The following is a 19,056-nucleotide window of genomic DNA, read 5'->3' as shown; positions in this document are numbered from 1 at the left end:
ATATCTGTACTGTCCTCTCAAAAACAGACATTCTGGGTTTAATCTAATGGATAATATTGTTTTCATCTGTTGAGTTGATTTGAATCTTCTTGTACTTTCTGTTTAAGATCCTGAATTGGATGAGTGCAGTAGAAAGGTCAAAAGGTCATGATATGAATTTAAATAGGCATTCATTATGGGAAGTGCACCAAAATATGCTACAATGGATGATTGTAGCTCAGATATTTAACGGAAGTATAAAATAAGTATAGCTACAACATGAAAAGGGGAGATTTGTAGCGCTGTAACTCAGAACCTTTTTAGTAATCAGTTATTTTGATTCTGCTGCATGTAATCTACTAACAACAGATGCAAAATGGGTTAAAACATGCTTTGTTTTGTTAAATAATGGTGCAAATACAAGTAAACCGTAGGAAATCCCCTTGCGTGATTCATTAAAATACTCAAAATTACTCTGCCTCAAAAATAGAAATTATTCTCTGCATGGCTTTAGTAAATCCTTACTATGTTTTTATTTGATGGCAAAAGAGGGTTTGCCCATTGCAAGCTTTTAGTAAATCTAGCCCTTTGTTTATAATTTGTCATTTAAGACAAAATGTATGTGGGACACATGGTGTTGTATCAAAGCCAATAGAAAGCAAACATGCAACGTTTAGCCTAAAAATCATAGCGGCTAATGCATACGTTTCCGAGACCAGAGGCCGTTTTTATTTTGTTTGATGTATGTCAAAGGAGGAGAGGCTTCACTACGCTAAATAAACAGTTTTTTAGAGGAGGAAACAGCTCATCATTTAATGAATCGACAGCCTATCAGCTAATCTCCAACACGCTTTACACTAAGCAATACTTTTGGCTTTAACTATTTGTAGAGTTTACACCAAAAACATTTTTTATAAGAGAAGTCACTGACTTTTTGTGACAGGTGTGATACAGCTTACGGCACTTCTCATTCATTTCTATGTTATCCATAAACGGCGATTGAGAGTCGCACAACTCAGTGACATCATGACTGTAATGTGATTGGTTGTTAAGGCACACGTGATCCAAGTTTTTCCAACAGTAAGTAATACAGACCCTCTCAACTCTCATAGTAAAACAATCTCTGGTTGTACTGACTCTCTTTGACAATTCCCTGTATTTACAGTACTCTAATCTAATGTGCAGGACAATCATAAGGCTCTTAAACGTTGATAGCAATGAAATCTCATTTGTGTTTGTTGCTAGCAGGAGTTCCTTGATTGCAGTATCCAACTGAATCAAGGGCGGATCTCTGAGAATTCAGACAGTGGGAGTGACTGTGATTTGCTTCAAGTTGAACTTTGCTCAACCTTGTCACGTCGCCAGTGGTATTTGTCACTTATGTGGCTGGAAATTGCCAATTGGATTACCTAATGAATTACTATTCTTTTTTTTTCTTTTTTTTATAAATAACAAAAAGGACCTTGAACATTTAAATACAAATACATAATTATAAAATAAATTTTTTAAACCAATTATAGTGCGTTTTTATAGTGTATATATTTTCAAGAATATATAGTCTGGGGTGGCATATTTTAGTTCAGATTGTAAAGTGGCTTGAATATGATAATCTCAATGGTTGTTTGAAAGCATTTAAATACTGTTTGACTTCTTTTGATTTTTCATGAGCAGCAGGTGTCAGAAACACAAAACCTTGCAGCACTGCTTGTACAGGGTTAACTGGTATAACTGCCTAAAAACGGGCTATTTCAGAGGGTGAAGCAGCACTTTCATTCTTCCCATAATGCAGCATACCTTATACAGTGCTGTCTATTTTAACTGGATGACAGTGAAGAAGCTAATGTGCATTTTGAAAACAATTTAGATTAAGCTAGAATTATTGCAAGTGCCCATGATAACAGTTCATAATGTTCAGTCACGTTACATAAATACCATGCATGTGCATGTTCATTACCAAATAAATCTAAATGCAAATATTGCTTACATTTTTTTAAAACATTTGGGGTGCTCTTTGATGTCTCAGATACATAATACACTAGCGTAGAGAGAGAGAGAGAGAGAGAGAGAGAGACTTCTGTTAGTGTAAGCCAAGTCACCATCACATCCATTCAGCCGTGTGTTTCATGAACAAACCAACCCTCGCAAAAGAAGCCATGTCTCGTTAGGAAACATGCTCAGCAGGATGTGTCCTGTTTCTTAACACAAACATGCACATACAAGCTCATACATACTGGACAGTCAAGTCTTAACTGTCCACATTAATTCAACTGCTACATTTAGTTTTAGAACTTAATGTGTTTTTGATGCAACACGCTAACAAGTTTTTTCAGAGTGGACTGGAATATTATCATTTGAAACATTTCCCAAAGAGCCATAAACTGTGTTAACTGATCTATTGATCTAGCACAGATAAAAAGTCCCGAAAGAGCGGACTTTACTGTTAAATCAGATAAGGTGTACTGTATGATAATGATCAATAATGTAAATAGGCTAGAGTAAGATGCGGGTCACTGCTCATTCACACTAAACTCAACAGGCGTCCATTGAGCTGCTCATTCACTTATAAATGATTCTATTATGACCAAGGTCCACTCCATAGTCCTCGGATGCATTTCATTGGCTGAGCTTGTGTGGTCACCTGTCTGTGAAGGTCTGGTCAGCCTTTCATTCGATGTTGTTGTGGTTAGAGGCAGAGGTTATAAAAACATGAACACTTGCTTAACGCTCTACAATATGTTCTGCCTCAGATACAACCTCATGTAAATTGAGATGATGGAGTCTGGATTATAATTATTTCCTCTGGTAACGCTAATATGTCGCCTCATGAGTCAAGAAAGATTAAAAAAATCTATATTTTTTTCTGGCTATTATTTAATGCTTTAAAAAAAGAAGATAAAAGACTAGTACTAGCAGGAAATAAATAGTATACGTATAAAGGAAGCTGCAACATTTTGAAGGGCACTACGAATGCCATAGGGAACACTTCACATGAAGTAAGAAAATAAATTTACCCACCAGTCGTTGCGCATCACTACAACACTTAAAGAAATTTGAATAAAATTAAGGCAATGAAAAGGTGTTGAGACTCTGGCATTATTATCCAGTTTAATTAGTCAGGTGTTGTTTTTTATGCAGTTGTTCAAGTGCGCAACAGTTACAATGCATCTATCATTAATTATGGTTAAATTAGATAAAAAGACACATCTAATATAACTAAATTACATTTAGTTTCATATTAAACATTGCAACATACAATTATCAGTCAATTTAGCACTTTCAAATATACAATTTTATATTAAATTGTTAATAATACATTATGTGCACATGCATTTTAGAAAAAAAATAATTTATATTACATTCACAAAACTTCACCTTCTTTTAAATATCATATTGCAAAAGTAAAGTATTTGTCTAAAACTTCTTAACTTTCAGTCCTCTAGCCTATTTTTTAGCATTTTGGAAAAATTATGAATGACCTTTTGAGCTTCTCTGTGTTGTTTTTAATCAGCTTCTCTTTACTAATGTGAGGAAATGCTGTGAACACCACAAACACCACAGTGCTTTTTGTCACAAAAATGTTTGGAAGAACTCCGATGCGAATATAAAGTGAAACTGAAGCGCTTTGTGGTCCCAATGCATGTTAAAAAAACGAACCACATTGCAGACATGAAGCGAAGGGACTTTTCAAGCTTCAAAAACTCAAAGTGTGGAGCATGTGATCTGCTCTGGGGCTTCTGAAAACGCTGTATCACGAGCCCCATGCGTACATGCAGTAACACAGAACAAAGGGGAGCCTTTATGCTTTGAAGCATGCATCACATACAAACTGTATTTTTTTTTAAAATGAAACTGCAGACTTTTAAAACTCACGGTTTCGATTATTATATGATTAATTGGGTGCCTGTAGTTCTCCACTGCTTTGTGCAGTTAAAATCACATCAGTGCCTGTAGTAGCAATGCTCCAAGCATCTTTTAGGCGGGTGACTGTGGTGCATCGGTGATTAAAACAGCAGCCAGCTGTGGTACCTGCTTACATGACTCTTGGGATAAAGTAAACTGTAGCAACAGCACTCTCTCTATCTCAGGAAATAGAAACCGAGCGAACCATCTCCACCAAACAATAGAGCTCGTTGTAATCATGGGAAATGTCAGAAATTCCAACCATAGCAAGACAATGCATTGTGTTCGAGCAATGTGTTCATCTTAAACAGAACAACTTTCTGATGCATTATATTTAGCATTACACGAGTCTTTGAATGAAACTGTAGAAACTTAAATGTATTCTAGCGATGCTTGCCCCTTCGAAATATCTGATCACTTTCTGGTTTGGCTGAAAATAAATAGTTTGTGTGCGACGTTAACTGGTTGCAAATTGATGTGTTTTGTGTATTGAAGAGCAGTGACACGGCTTCAGAAAAGATCAGATGCTTCATATGAAGAGTTTTCTAGTTTAACTATGATTTGGTTAATATGGTTGTCAGATTTTGTGCTTAATACACTTGTGTTCATAAAGCATTTTGGTTTTAATGAGTGTGACAGCTGCAACCAATAACCAAACTGACCCCAATATTTCAGGACTCACAACCACATCATCTGCAAACTGATTAATAAAACATTGGCTGAGGTACAAGTTAACCAAATGATTAACTGACTAATCAGGAAATAATCAATAGATTATTGATTTCCAACAATAACCTGTACAACTAATTTTTACATTAATATTAGTAAGTATCAGTGGTGTTAAAAGCAGAACTGTGGTTCACAGCTTGCACCGCAGCACCAGTGAACCATGCTTAACCACTGTTCACAGTTTTACTGTTTACTGTCTTATTTACACTGCTGTTGTCTTTGTTTCTTGTTTGAGTTGTGTCATGGGGTGGAAACTGCAGCTCTGTCCCTGTGTGGTTACGATTGTCATAGTAGTGTGTGTTTGGATGCTAAAAACCTCACACAATGAATCTTTTATTCTGCAGAGTTTTTTTTTTAGCCGGGCAAATATTTCATGAATTTAAAGCAGAACTGATGAACCAACAGCTTTTCCACTGAAAGTTTTCACACTGTGGTTTCTCATATCTTGCACGGCATTGTTACTGTGAGAGATATTCTCTCTATAAAACTGAGAGAAAACAATGCAGCTTTGCCCAATTATCAATGTGGCACAATGGATATTTAATGATGGATTCTACTGTATGTGAACATCAATTACATTGCCTTTGACAGAAAAAAACCCAATATTTTCAAATTATTAGTATTTGTTTCTAATTGGGTGGACTTGCCTTCATTCAGTACCTCTCTCTGGCCCTAATATGGCCTTGTCCCTGATGTGTGTGTGTTTGTGTTCGGCTTATGTGCTATTTATACAAGCTCCTTGCTGCTGTCCTCTGCATTTTTGAAATGCTATTTTTAGCTCCACATGCGCTACTGATCTAGTTCTTCATCGACTCATACTTGCAAACATTATAAATCACAATAAACTATTAAAAATGAAAATTGTAGAGCTATATAGAGGCATGTAAAAACCCTTCCTTTCCTATAAATCGGACGTGTGTGTGTTTGTCTACGCCCTGCTAATGAGGAAAGTTTCCTGTTGGCTGTTTTCCGCTTCCACTCGGATGCTTCATTTAACAGCCTCACAGAGACCGGAGGCCGATTGCTGTATTAGATAGTGACTATTAAATACAGACTTTAACATTACTCCTATCAGTGCAAACGATGAGCAGCTTGATAGCAGGGCCAGCCTGAGTAATGATTAGAAGAAAGCCAGCCCATCGACTCATCTGAGGAATGAACAGTGATTACAGAAATCCTAAAGGAATGCACATCTGTTTCAAAAGTAGCAGGACATTAAAAGGCATGGTGCTGGCTATGGGGAAATTATTAAAGAAATCATATGTATAAATGTGTATAGATGAAAAATACGTTGTAAACATTATTTTAGTGCAGTGAGTTAAAAAACAGAAAATATGATGCAAGTAATCATGACCCGCATTGAAATTCACGATTCATGCTTGATGTGCCATCGTCATGTTTTTGCAGACAATGTTGCTCTTCAAACCACAGTTATTGAGAGCTGATGGCACAGAATAAGTTAGGAACCGTTACCGTTCACACAGGATGTGTTCTTGTTTTTTTTAAAACCTGCAATGGTAGCTTAATAAGGTAACGTAATAAGGTATGAAACAGAAATACACCACTGTTGCTGAGGTCTAGCCTTGAGCAAACAGCTGATTGGTTTGTAACTAGTGAACATTGTGAAATATGCATTGATTTTGTAAAAAAATTTTTTGACATTTTTGTTGATACACACAGTAATAAGAGACGGGAGGAAGGACTACATGTACATTTCTATGTACAAAATGTAAATTTCAAGTAGTTTTTACATTTTCATTTTTTGAGGTGCATGTTCAGCATGCAATCCTTGACGGAGCTGAGAAATATCACATCAATTTCCTCATCGTTTCCCGACGTTAGGTCCATAAAACTGTTTTCGAGTACAAAAAGTAAATTATTGAAGCGGTAATTTTTTTTTATTAGTCGTGTTGTTTTTCTTGTTTCATGTGTCACAGTAATGATCAATCTACAGGTTATTTAGTGCTTTAACACATCCTAAAGTTTGCATTTTCAATTTTTTTTTTATAAAATTAAATCGAGTTTAAATGTCAGGAGTTCCTGTCGGGACGAAAGTAACAGTTGTCAGTCACACAAATTATTTATTTTGTCCCAGTGCAAGCTATATTGTGAATTTCTGTGTCTTGCATCATTTCTTACAAATGTTTATGTCATATTATACCAAAAAAAACATGTCTGAGTGAGGGTCAGAAAGACAGACAGAGGTCTGGTTTTATCCAGATGTTTTTGAGAGTGTGTTTCTGGACATAGAGGAACATCTCTCTCTGGGCAGCTGCTACGTCACATTTATATTTAGTTTTTAGCCATATCTTAGCCTTTACACCTCCACCTGTGAATTTGCAGTGTTTCCAAATGTTTTAATGCACATTTTAAATTCATAAAAACAACTGGATGGAAAACATAAATAGGCCTACTGTTACATTATGTTTAGAGTTTTTTTATTATGCTAATGTGATTACAATTTTATATAGTGCATTCTGTAGAATTTTTTTATTATTATATAAAAATGCATTGAAATTTACAATAAAAAAATACAGTCAGGTTTTAAGACATCTGATGAAACTTAAACTTAAATTTAAAATGAAAATATGAAAATGTAATTTAATAATTTTTTTGAAAAGATAAAGGACAAAATATGTTTGCAGTTATTTATTAACAAGGTCACAATCAGGTATACTTAAGAAAAATAAGACTAACAGAAAGAAATCTAGCTTATATTGTTGTGTTACTTTCGTCCCAACCGATGGGGTCGAAATAACAATGTGCAACTTATGTTCAAAGTGAAATTATACTGAAGTCTTTCTACATTTCTACAAAACACCACCTGATATTGTTAGCAGCAGAAATATATCTCTGTCTACAACATTATCTTTTAAAATGAAGTTTTTCTGAAAAATGCTACTTTCGCCCCTGCTCTCCCCTACAGTAACAAAAGCATGACATTTTACCACTTTCAAGCATGATTTTTTCTTGTGCTCAGGAAAAGTATAAGAAGAGACATTAAAGACTGCTAAAGTTGCTGAGTAACTTAAAAAAAAAAAAAACATTGTACTTTGAATTTGCTCAGTTGGCTGACTCTTAATATGCTTGGTTGACCAACCAGAATAAGTCCCACTGACCCATTAGTAGTGCTGCAGGCTGATGTCACTGTAACTAATGCCAGTGTCTAGAAAGTGAACTAAAAGAGAGCGCAATAGAAGGTAGCACTGCTACCATTTACTGAACTAGAATCAGTCAATTGCAGTAATCATCATCTTTATTCATAGTCATTTAGAGAATTAGCAGAATTTAATCCATTAGATCTGCTGGTGCATTTCTGATTGTGTGTGTTTGAGTGTTTGTTTAAAATGAAATGAGAATGCAGCGTTCAGGAACGAATGTTAATGTAGCCAGTCCAGTCAGATCATTAGTCTCTTCATTTCATATAAAATGCTTTTTTAGAATAGTTTTCACACTTTGTAGATCTGATTAAAGATGCAACACTTTGTTCTGATCCGTGATGGGCTTTCTTTTCTTTATTTCATCATAAATCACTATTAGAAAACAGCAGGAAGTACATATTTACTTCAGGGGAAGCTGATCAAGCTTACACTCGTGTTTTAGGGAAAAAAAAAAAGCAGGAACTTGAACGTTAAACTCATTAGACTTGCAAATATTAAAAATGTAAATGCTTCTCTGGCAGTTGTGTGGTGTATGTTAGAGATTATGCCCTTATATTTTCAGCCTAAAAAGATATTCTCATAAATTTGCTTTCTTCAAAACCACACAAAATAAAGAGAGCATGATGATGGTATCAATACAACCTTAAGTTAATGCATCAGTGTCTTCTGTGAAATGCTACGTAAGTGTGTTCTGTTAGTTTAAAAGCTTGACTTTCAATATTAAACAACACTGCTTTATGAGCTTATGTCTTCCTCTGGATAAACGTCATTTGTTTAGTGCTAAAATAAGATGTTAGCCAGCAACCAGCAGCTGCATGTAAAGTGTATGCGTGGTTGTCCCTGGTGTAGTTGCCTCGCCATGGAGAAAAGCTCTTGTTATTGTCAGCCCTGGACCAAGAGCTGTTCACCCATTATTAATTCACTGGGTCCTCAGAGGTGAAACGCAGGGCTCGGTTTGCCTCCGAGGGATCTGGTGACTGCATCATCAGCTTGTGAAGAGTCTTTGAGTGAGAAACAGAGTGTGAGAAAAACAGATATGGTAAAGAAACCCTGATAAATCCTCTGTGGTCTCTGATCATTGCTGATAAAGAGCTACAGAAAGATATAGAAACGCTGTTTTCAAAGCATGAGCCACCCACCTTCCCCAGAAGGGCACGGAGAATGATAAAGTAAAAGTGAACAACTTTATTCAAAGACAAATGAATTAATATTACTAATAGGAAAATATAGTAGGCTATGAATTTCCATTACAGTAGTTGCCTGTTAATTTTCATAGGGACAATGAAAGAAAAATACCCTGACTCTGAGAAAAAGGTTGTCAATTTCTGAAGTTCAAACAATCCAAAAAAACAAAAACAAAACAACATTTTGAATAACAACTGGACAAAGCACTTCAGCAAAAAAGTATTTATTATTTTGCAGGTAAAATAAGAACATTTGGTCTCATTTGATTCCTCTTTCACCACTGTACAATATGTGGATGACTGCAACGCATTTAAATTAATGAGTGATTTTTGCAGGTATGTTTTGCTTTTTTTAAAAAAAAAAAAATATCTGCAATAAAGGATGTATTTGTAATCTAAATCTAGGAGGCACTTTTTTGTACATTTTCTCAGATGAGAGGTTCGTTTTTAGTGAATATTTTCCCTTTTTTATCTTTGGCTAATAAAATATTAATGTTCTCTATTTTGTAATTGTGAAAGTACACTACACAGGTCAGTGTTACTCGATAAAGTTATAACAAGAAGATGAACAAGAAACCACAGCAAGAGATGAGGTTTCGTTATGAATAAACCACAGAGTTTATCCAAACTTACAATCATGTCAGCTAGAATTTATAGTATTAATTCAGCTGTTGTGATTGCCAGAGACTGACCAAGAAAATAATAATTATGGATAAATAAATATATTTTACAGTGACATTGTTTCAGGTAATATGGGATTGCATATTGGTTCCTGTGTATTTTATAACTTAGTTATAACCATATGTAAGTGGTGTAATGTTAATCTACCAAAATCTGCAAATGTATTGTTAACCACCTTAATAATAAATAAAAGTTAATTGTAAGACGCTTATCCATGAAACAGGGCAGACACTTGTGTATAGACAAACGAAGACACTACAAATCTTCTAGGAATGAAATTACCTGGTAACTTATAATCCTTTCTTTAAAAAACCATACACTTGACTGTATTTTACATTAAAATTGCATGAACCATTTACATTTTATTAGGGATGCACCGAAATGAAAATTCTTGGCCGAAACCGAAAACCGAAAAAGAGAAAACCAAGGCCGAAAACCGAAACCGAAACACCAAAATAAATTATGCCAATTATTAGTACCATTGCATTTATTGCTATGACCGTGTACTAACTTTACTAAAATTAAGACATTGCAATTGCATAAATTGATATTAAAGTTTCAAAGATAATTACGATTACATAACTTATAAAAAAAAAACATAAAAAAACATAATTACAAATGATGTAAATATTTATTAAGCACATTGCAACAATGCACAGTATAAAATAAAATTCAAACTAAAAATTTATCCCACTCATGTGTATATTTAATAATAATAATGTACAGGCCTACTGGCCTGCAGAAAGGTTTTAAAATGAACAGTTCTCTCATAAAAACAAAGTGCATTTAGGTGAAGTGCATTTGAAATTTTTCTATGTAGGACTAGAAAGTGCATTACTGCTCCAGTTGGCAAGACTGTTATCACTTCTGGGGATGGGGACTTCAGACAGATAACCATCTATCTGTTGAGCAGTTGAGCTTGTCATCTGCCTGACATTTGAGAAATATTTGAGAGAGTGTATTTAAATAGGGCCAGGGCATAAATAAACATTTTTATCAAATTAAAGCAGAAATCTAGCAGAAAACCTAGCATAAATATGGCTACAATCTGATATTATGTATGTATATATGTTTGTGTGTGTGTATAAGAACAAAATAGCCAACGTATTATTATTATTTGAGGCACTTTCTTGCAGAATTCCACTGAACATATCAGACAACGATGGTGCATGCCACTCATCTGGTGCAGAGACCAGTCTTTTCTGCGCTCTGATCTGTCTCCTGCGCTTGGCGCTTCTCCGTCTCCACGCGGGTTCTCCGTATACAGCGTGGCCTGGATCATTTCTCGTGTGCGCTGCCTTATTTCCGCATCCAAGTAATGGTCTTTATAACGCGGATCAAGCACATTCGCGATGAAGTGCAGAGGATCCGAAAAGATCTCAGTGAGACGTGTGCTAACAGACTCTATAAGACTGTACTTTTCTTTGTTTTTACTTCGTGGTCCGTCTTAATCTCTTTGTTAGGAGACGTTTTAGTGCTGCGAATAAAGGAGTAAGAAGAGAGAGAATGTTCTCACTGGTGTTAAGTGAATGTCGCGGGGAGCTCGTGGTCTGCGCTATGCAGGTGCACGTGCAGGTCGCGGTTTCTGTTTGCGTCATCACAACATTTCGGCCGTGTTGTTTCGGTGATAAAAGTCTATCGGCCGAAAACCGAAAAGGCCATTTTCGGCCGAAAATTTTCGGTGGCCGAAATTTCGGTGCATCCCTACATTTTATCACAGTATATGGTAAAGTAACTTAAGTAAAGTACAGATATTTTACTGTAATGTTATGCTAGACTATTAAAAACATTAAGTAGGTTCCTGTTATCCACCTCTGATAGAATGCAAATTTAAAGCAGGACAAAATGCCTTGTTAGCCTTTGTTGCTGTAGACTGATAGTGAACCCCCCCCCCACACACACACACACACTCTCGTCCCTTTCCTTTAATCCACCTTCACTCATTTTAATGGGACAGTTTCTATCCAATAGGCTGTGGATACTTCACTCCAGTCCTTGGTCAAATTGTGGTCAAGGCCTGTCTATCGGCTAATAACAGCAATCTCTTCAGACACTTATGACTGTGAAATGACCGCGTCCACCTCAACAATGTTACTCCTGACATATGCGTTGTTTTTGAAGAAATGTTCAGTAGTAAAAAGGTCTCGTCAGCTATTAAGTGCTGATAAATTATTGTGTTTTATAAAGTGCATGGATTATTTACAGAATTATTTATGTTGTTTGCAAATATAGAGATCCTATGATGCCCAATCATGTAAAATATGGGGTATGCTTTAATCTTATATTCACAAAGTTATATTAAATCTGTAATAAAAGATTAGAAAAAAAATAATTTGAATAAAATGTATATTAATATTATTGTTGATTATAGTTTTTAATGATTTATTTTTGTAATATTGTACAACAAATTATAGACTGATGCATCCCTAAAAAAAACATGCAATTACCCAATTATGCATTCTTAAATGTAGGGATGCGCAATAGATGCCGATATTTTTTTAAATGTAATTGCATTCTCAAATTAAATGCTGTGTTGCAAAACAGTTAATCTAATCACCATTCAGGCAGAAGTTGCCAATGTTTACATTCTAAGCCTTTATCGGCTGATTATAATGACTTTATGCATCCCTACCAAAAAGATGTTGCAGGGTTGCTGGCTTTTGTCTATGTGCAGTATGTGACTCTTATGTTAATAGATTGCCAACATAAAGAGCAACTCTAAATATTCTGGCAATTACTCCCATCCATTTAACTTTTTTGTGTTTAATTTTCACTTAATATGATTTGTTTATTTGCTGTTGTATCCTATTTGCAATTGTCCTCAGACTGATACCCCTTTATTATTATAATATTTTCTGTCTTTGGCTCCATTTGTGACTAAGTTTAAATGTGTCTGTGCAGCTGGTCGGTGGACAGTTTGATCTGGAGATGAACTTTATCATCCAGGAGACGGAGAGCATCATCTGCATGGTGGAGCTGCTGGATAAATGTGACTCCACCTGCCAGGCGGAGGTGTGGAGTATGTTCACCGCCGTCCTGAAGAAGAGCTTGAGAAACCTGCAGGCCTGCACAGATATCGGCCTCATCCAGCTGGTGCTCCAGCGCATAGACCGCGTCGACACCATGATCGCAGGTGTGTTAAACAGGCATGACAATAAATGGCACTCTGGAAATAAGTGGCACTCTTATTACAAATTTTTGGAAATCATATAATAGTATAATTAATGCAGTGCTATATAATACAATTATTTATTATTGCAATATTTTTTTTTTAAATGTAATGTATTCCTGTGCCTTGCAGCACTGACACGTAGCAAAACTGTCAAGGCTTTCCAAATAGAGATTCAGCATTTGTTTATAGCGACAATGCTAACAATACCGTTTTAAAATGCATAGGTTGTGCAATTGTTTAACACTTGACATTGTGCATGCACAGTTTTAGTGATTCATTATTTGTCTTTGGACCATGATGGGGCTTTTAATGTGAATCCTCAGACAAAACTTCTCTGATCCTGCATTAACATTAACACGAACAACATTCTTATCCAAGTATCTTTGTTGACTAAATTAATGTTGGCTTTGATCGTAAATAGTCAAGGATATAAACTGAATTGTGTCCCTGGAGCACTTAAGTCTTAAGTCGCTGGGAGATATTTGTAGCAATAGCCAAAAATTGTCCATTTTTCTTTTATTAAATTAAATTCAATGTATGCATTTAGCAGAGGCTTTTATCCAAAGCGACTTACAGTGCAAACTAATTTGGATATTAAGTAAAGATCATGTTGCATGAAGTTATATTGTACATTTCCTATTGTTTATATATCAAAACTAAATTTTTGAGTTGTAATATGCATCGCTAAGGACTTCATTTGGACAACTTTAATCATGATTTTCTTAATTTTTTTTTTTTTTTTTTGCACCCTCAGATTCCAGATTTTCAAATATTGTCATATCCTAACAAACCATACATCAATTGAAAGCTTATTTATTCAGATTTCAGATCATGTTTACATCTCAATTAAGAAAAATTGACACTTAAGAAAATCCTAGGTCACATTTCAGCCTTTTATAAATTCCTCTCCAGTTGTAATGCAGCACTGACCTCATGTTTGCGTGTGAATGTGTGGTGTTTTTCAGATCTGATGGTGGAAATGCTGGGTGTGCTCGCCAGCTACAGCATCACAGTGAAAGAGCTGAAGCTGTTCTTCAGTAAACTGAAAGGAGAACAAGGCCAATGGGTAATGATCCTCTCCTCTTTATCTGCTATTGGAGAAACCTCTCTCTTCTCCACCTCGCACTCAATCATAATTCTGTGTGATCTCCAAGAAATAAGTTAATTTTTTAACTTGCGAGTTAATTTTTGTTCTTAATGCTGTTGTTTTTTTCTTTTATCCGTTAGCCTCCTCATGCTGCGAAGCTGCTGTCTGTGCTGAAGTGCATGGCTCAGAGAAATGGCCCAGATTCCTTTTTCAGCTTCCCAGGGAAGAGTGCTGCGGTGAGACCCAAACATCAGTGTAACAGCACTGTCTTTAAACTCTACACACCGTGGAAACATTTATTGTGATCTTTGAATTAGTGATTTAAAAATTGCATGCCAGAATTTCTCTTCTTTTGCACTTTTCCACAAATCAAGACATTTTATATTCCTTGCTATAATAAGAAATTATTGGAAATTATACTTTGCTACCTTTTTTTTTTTTTTTTATTTACTAATTTTTTTTTCGCCTGAACTATTTCATTTCAAGGAATCAAAAAAGTATTTTTTTGCTCACCAAGGATGCATTTATTTGATCAAAAAATACAGTAAACAGAAATGTTGTGAATACTATCATATTAATGATTTTAAAAGTATATTTATTTATTTGAGTCTTCAGTGTCACATTATTCTTCAAGTATCATAACAGTTGAAAACAGTAGTGGTGCATATTTAAAAAAAAAAAAATTCAGGAGTCTTTGATGAATTTGATGAAATTTTAATAACAATGTAAAAAGACTAATGCTTTCTTGCTGAATAAAATTTTATGTATGTATACACACACACACACACACACACACACATATATATATCCTTTTTTTTTTTTCAAGTAATAAAAACTGACCTAAAAATTAATAATCACCCTTATATTCACTTGAAAGAGTATAGCATTAGATCTTCAATTAAATATTATCTCTGCAAAAAATATTTTGTTTTATTTAGACTCAAAAGACATTTTAGGAATGTGTTTCAGTTTGCTTTGCTTTTTTTCCCAGGTAACACACATACTGGTAAAACAAAGAAATTACAGTCTGAATGCACTGAAAGTCGCTCTGGATAAAAGCATCTGTTAAATGCAAAATGCAAATGTAAATGTTTTAGGATTATGAGACTTTAGGACTTTAAAACTGAATTTGTTTTGTTGATGGAAAACACATATTGAGCTAAACTCAAAGTAAGCAAGTTTCTAGTTTTGAAAGAAACTTGTGAAAAACAGCTAATAAATATTTCAGGATAGACTTATTTACATTATTCTGTGCATTGGGAGAGGACGGCAGTCAAAAGTTTATGTAATATTTTCTGATTTGTTACACGTGTTTGATATATATATATATATATATAATCTCACCAGATTATTACAATTAATGGCAAAAATCATGTTTGGAAATGTAAACTGATAGTTCCTACTGACACAATACAGGAAAACAACCATATTTTGTAGGTGAAAATACTAGTGTCCTAAATCTTTTGCACAGTACTGTACATGTGACTCTTCCTCTGTTGTCCACACGAGACAGCGCCAAATGAATGCAGTCCTCTCAGGAAATACTTTGATTGGATGTTGTTTGCTGTTTAGATGTTATCTCGGCACAGATATGATGCTGGTTTCAGGAGGAAATAATACTGCGCTTGCCTTCATTTTTCATCTGTAACCCACAAATAAGACAGGAAGTCTTCAGCTACAAACATACACAACCGTTTTAAACACATCCCTCCAAGGATACTGCTTTCAGTTCAAGTGCATGATACTCTGCTTATCTAAAACAGAATAAGAAAACCTGGAAAAACTGTGTTTTTGTGTTTTCAGGCTATTGCACTTCCACCTATCGCAAAGTGGCCGTACCAAAACGGCTTCACCTTCCACACCTGGCTGCGCCTGGACCCCATCAATAACATAAACGTGGACAAAGACAAGCCTTACCTGTACTGGTGGGTCACACACAACCCTGTGTTGTTTAATACTACACCTCTGTGCTGTCTAGAGGAAGATTAGCTGACCGTTTCGTTTGTCTGTAAAGTGCCAGAAATTAAAGTATCTGTAGGTGTTTAGATGAACAATAAGAAAATTGTCTATATTTCCCTCGTTCTCTCTCTCTGGCGTTTACACTTCTCAAGGGCAGCTTTTCACAGCCTTCTCGTCCTATTTTCAGCTTCTAATTAATTTCTGTCAAAAAATTTGTTCATGCAAATGAAGCTATTTTGACTATTTTGAGCCTGTAGAAATATCTGTAGGATTTACACTCTTCACTGGGCTGAGATCAACTCTACATTACAGGACTTCTATCTATCTATCTATCTATCTATCTATCTATCTATCTATCTATCTATCTATCTATCTATCTATCTATCTATCTATCTATCTATCTATCTATCTATCTCTATCTATCTATCTATCTATCTATCTATCTATCTATCTATCTATCTATCTAATCATTTCTTTGGCTTTTCCATTTAGCTCTATTGTGTATTTTTTCTTTTTTAAACTACTTTAAATTATGCTTTCATGTAATACGCAAGAATAGTGTTAGTAAACTCAAAAATTTAAAAAAGGTCATCATTTAATTAACAACTAAAGAGGAACAAAACTATAATGAGTTTTGAGCAAAATGATTGAACTAACACTTAAGCACTATATATACATATATATATATATATATATATATATATATATATATATATATATATATATATATATATATATATATATATATATGATTAAAATAATCATTGTAGATTAAGGATGGAAAATATTCTTTGAATACCTACAAAATATTGCCATTGGCTTACATTGTATTATAAACCTTGATGTAAAATGGGACAGGATATGTGTCTCAGAATACAATAGAAGCATAACAATTGAGAATGATTACATTGTTTTTTAGGGTTAAAACTGTAGCTGCTTTTTCTTTTAGAGTAAAGCTGTATAAATTTGAGCACCCCTCTTCTGAAATGTAAATTTCAATAATTGTGGTCTGTTTTCCCCTCATCCCTAGCTTCCGCACAAGCAAAGGTTTGGGCTATTCTGCACACTTTGTGGGAGGATGTCTGATTGTCACCTCTCTAAAGTCCAAAGCCAAAGGCTTCCAGCACTGTGTGAAATACGACTTCAAACCCCAGAAGGTATGAATCACCTCAGCCTTTTTTCTTTTAGCTTACCTGTTTGCACTCTTATCATCTACACTTTCCTAACTCTTCATCTGTAACTCTAAAGTGTACAAGGAGGGCAAGTTTGATATCAGAAGGAGGGTTTGTGTTAAGGCCAAGTCTGAGGATTTGTAAGAAGAAACCAAATCCCTTCCCTGCTCAGATCCCATATGCCTCCTGGAACGGGCAGGCGTCCATATATGTGTGTGTGTGTGCATATAAGGAAAATCTACTTATGTTGCTCAGATTCACATTTCTAATATCAAGAAGCTTAAAAGTGCTCTAAAAAGCTTTCATGGGTTGATTTGGCCTATATTTAGAGTCCATTCCCTTCCCTCCGGAGAGGTCTTTCCTGATGCACCTTCACTGGCTTTCCCCACCATTTAATGGAAATTAAAGAAGATCTGGGTGAGGCCGTTGCTGGAGGGTGTAAATGGACCATAACTGTAGTGAAGTTAGCGTTAGAAGATTGCTGATGAGTTTTCTATAGACCAGGGTTTTTCAAACTAGTGTCCGAGGACTCCCAAGGGAACACAAGGGGATGCTAATGTGTCTGCAAAAGATGGAAAAATTTATTGTTTGGGCTGTCACAAGTTAACATAAGATGTTAACGAAACATAATATTTTTTACATTCTTATTGAATTTGATAATTAGCATTTCATTCTGCTTTCTACTTGCATGCACGTTGATATTCTAATCATATTGTATTTCCAAGCACATTTTACCTGAAATCTTAATAACTGCTAATCATTTTGTCTTTAATCATTTATAAATAATGTAGAATTGTTATGGAAATAGATGGAAAAACCCTTATATTTAGGTGTGCATAATTATTAAGCAGGTTTTCTTTTACAGATAAAATGAGCCAAAAAATAGATTTAACTTAATTATTAAATGGCCATGAGAAAGATGCAATACTAGAAATTGCAAAGTTAAGTCATGACCATTGGAGAGCTAAATGATGAATGATAAAAGTGGATTCCTATCAGGGGATAATCTTGTTTTGGAGCCCTCCTATAATGCTCTCACCTTTTTATGATATTCATATTAAATAAAGACACACTGATGTTTTTATAATTGCTGTTTTTTTTCTTCTACAGTGGTATATGGTGACTATAGTGTATATCTATAATCGCTGGAAGAACAGTGAAATCAGTTGCTTTGTTAATGGAGAGCTGGCATCGTATGGTGAGATCACCTGGTTTGTCAACACGAGTGATGTAAGTAGTTTCAAAAGCTCTGTTATCTCTCATTGTTCTGGTTTTTGACAGCCGTTAACCTCGAAGCCCTGCTTTTTTTTCTCCAGAAGTGTTTTAGTTCAAAGCTTGTCGATATTTTTTAGAAGCTACAAATCCCAAAATACCCACAAACTTTAAAGGATGAAACACAACTGCATTAACAGGAGAGCAATAGCAAAACAATAGCAAAAGCTAACATTTTTCAAAAACGTGATGACATTAAAAGTGATTTATTCAGTCAAATGTTGTTCTTTTCATGAACAGTGAGATCCAGAATGTAAAAATATCTTTGCATTAAAACCATACTATTGGCCAGTGAGCGTGCAAGACACAGGCTTTTCTTTTGAAATTCTACAAAAGATGGACATTATTGCTAAAGGTTTCAGAATGATGCAATCACTTTCTATTTATAACATTTAAAGAGCAACATTTCGTAACAGGAAATCGCTGGTTTCTCATCTTGATTCACTAACAAGTGAAACTAATACGGTTTAATGCTGTTTTATTTTATGCATGTGAACAATGAGTCTCATTAAAAAGCCATTTAAAAAAAATGACTGTAATAGGTAAAGTCAGTATGCTTTGAAATGAATGCTTTTATTCAGGAAGGATGCATTAAACCGATTTAAAGTGACAGAAAATACATTTATAATGTTACAAAAGATTCTATTTCAAATAAAAGCTGATCTTTTGAACTTTCTCTTTTTCAAAGATTCTTGAAAAAATGTATCGCTGTTTCCACACACACACGCACGCACACACACACACACACACACAAAATAAT

General features: G+C 34.9%; 1 protein-coding gene across 10 annotated transcripts in view; it reads left to right on the top strand.

The window, feature by feature from the left end:
* Nucleotides 1-19,056, top strand: part of LOC113107804 (lipopolysaccharide-responsive and beige-like anchor protein) — a 158,216-nt gene that overhangs the window by 10,059 nt on the left and 129,101 nt on the right. For all 10 annotated transcript variants that reach the window (XM_026270548.1, XM_026270538.1, XM_026270606.1 and 7 more), the window contains exons 2-7: nucleotides 12,536-12,767; nucleotides 13,772-13,872; nucleotides 14,034-14,129; nucleotides 15,697-15,818; nucleotides 16,883-17,009; nucleotides 18,135-18,254. In XM_026270548.1, coding sequence (XP_026126333.1) covers nucleotides 12,536-12,767; nucleotides 13,772-13,872; nucleotides 14,034-14,129; nucleotides 15,697-15,818; nucleotides 16,883-17,009; nucleotides 18,135-18,254 — 798 coding nt within the window. The remainder of the gene's footprint in view (nucleotides 1-12,535; nucleotides 12,768-13,771; nucleotides 13,873-14,033; nucleotides 14,130-15,696; nucleotides 15,819-16,882; nucleotides 17,010-18,134; nucleotides 18,255-19,056) is intronic.

This window comes from Carassius auratus, chromosome 1, assembly GCF_003368295.1.
Source record: "Carassius auratus strain Wakin chromosome 1, ASM336829v1, whole genome shotgun sequence".
Lineage (NCBI taxonomy): Eukaryota > Metazoa > Chordata > Actinopteri > Cypriniformes > Cyprinidae > Carassius > Carassius auratus.
The sequence above is the reverse complement of the archived record's forward strand: the minus strand, read 5'-3'. Positions and strand labels throughout refer to the sequence as shown.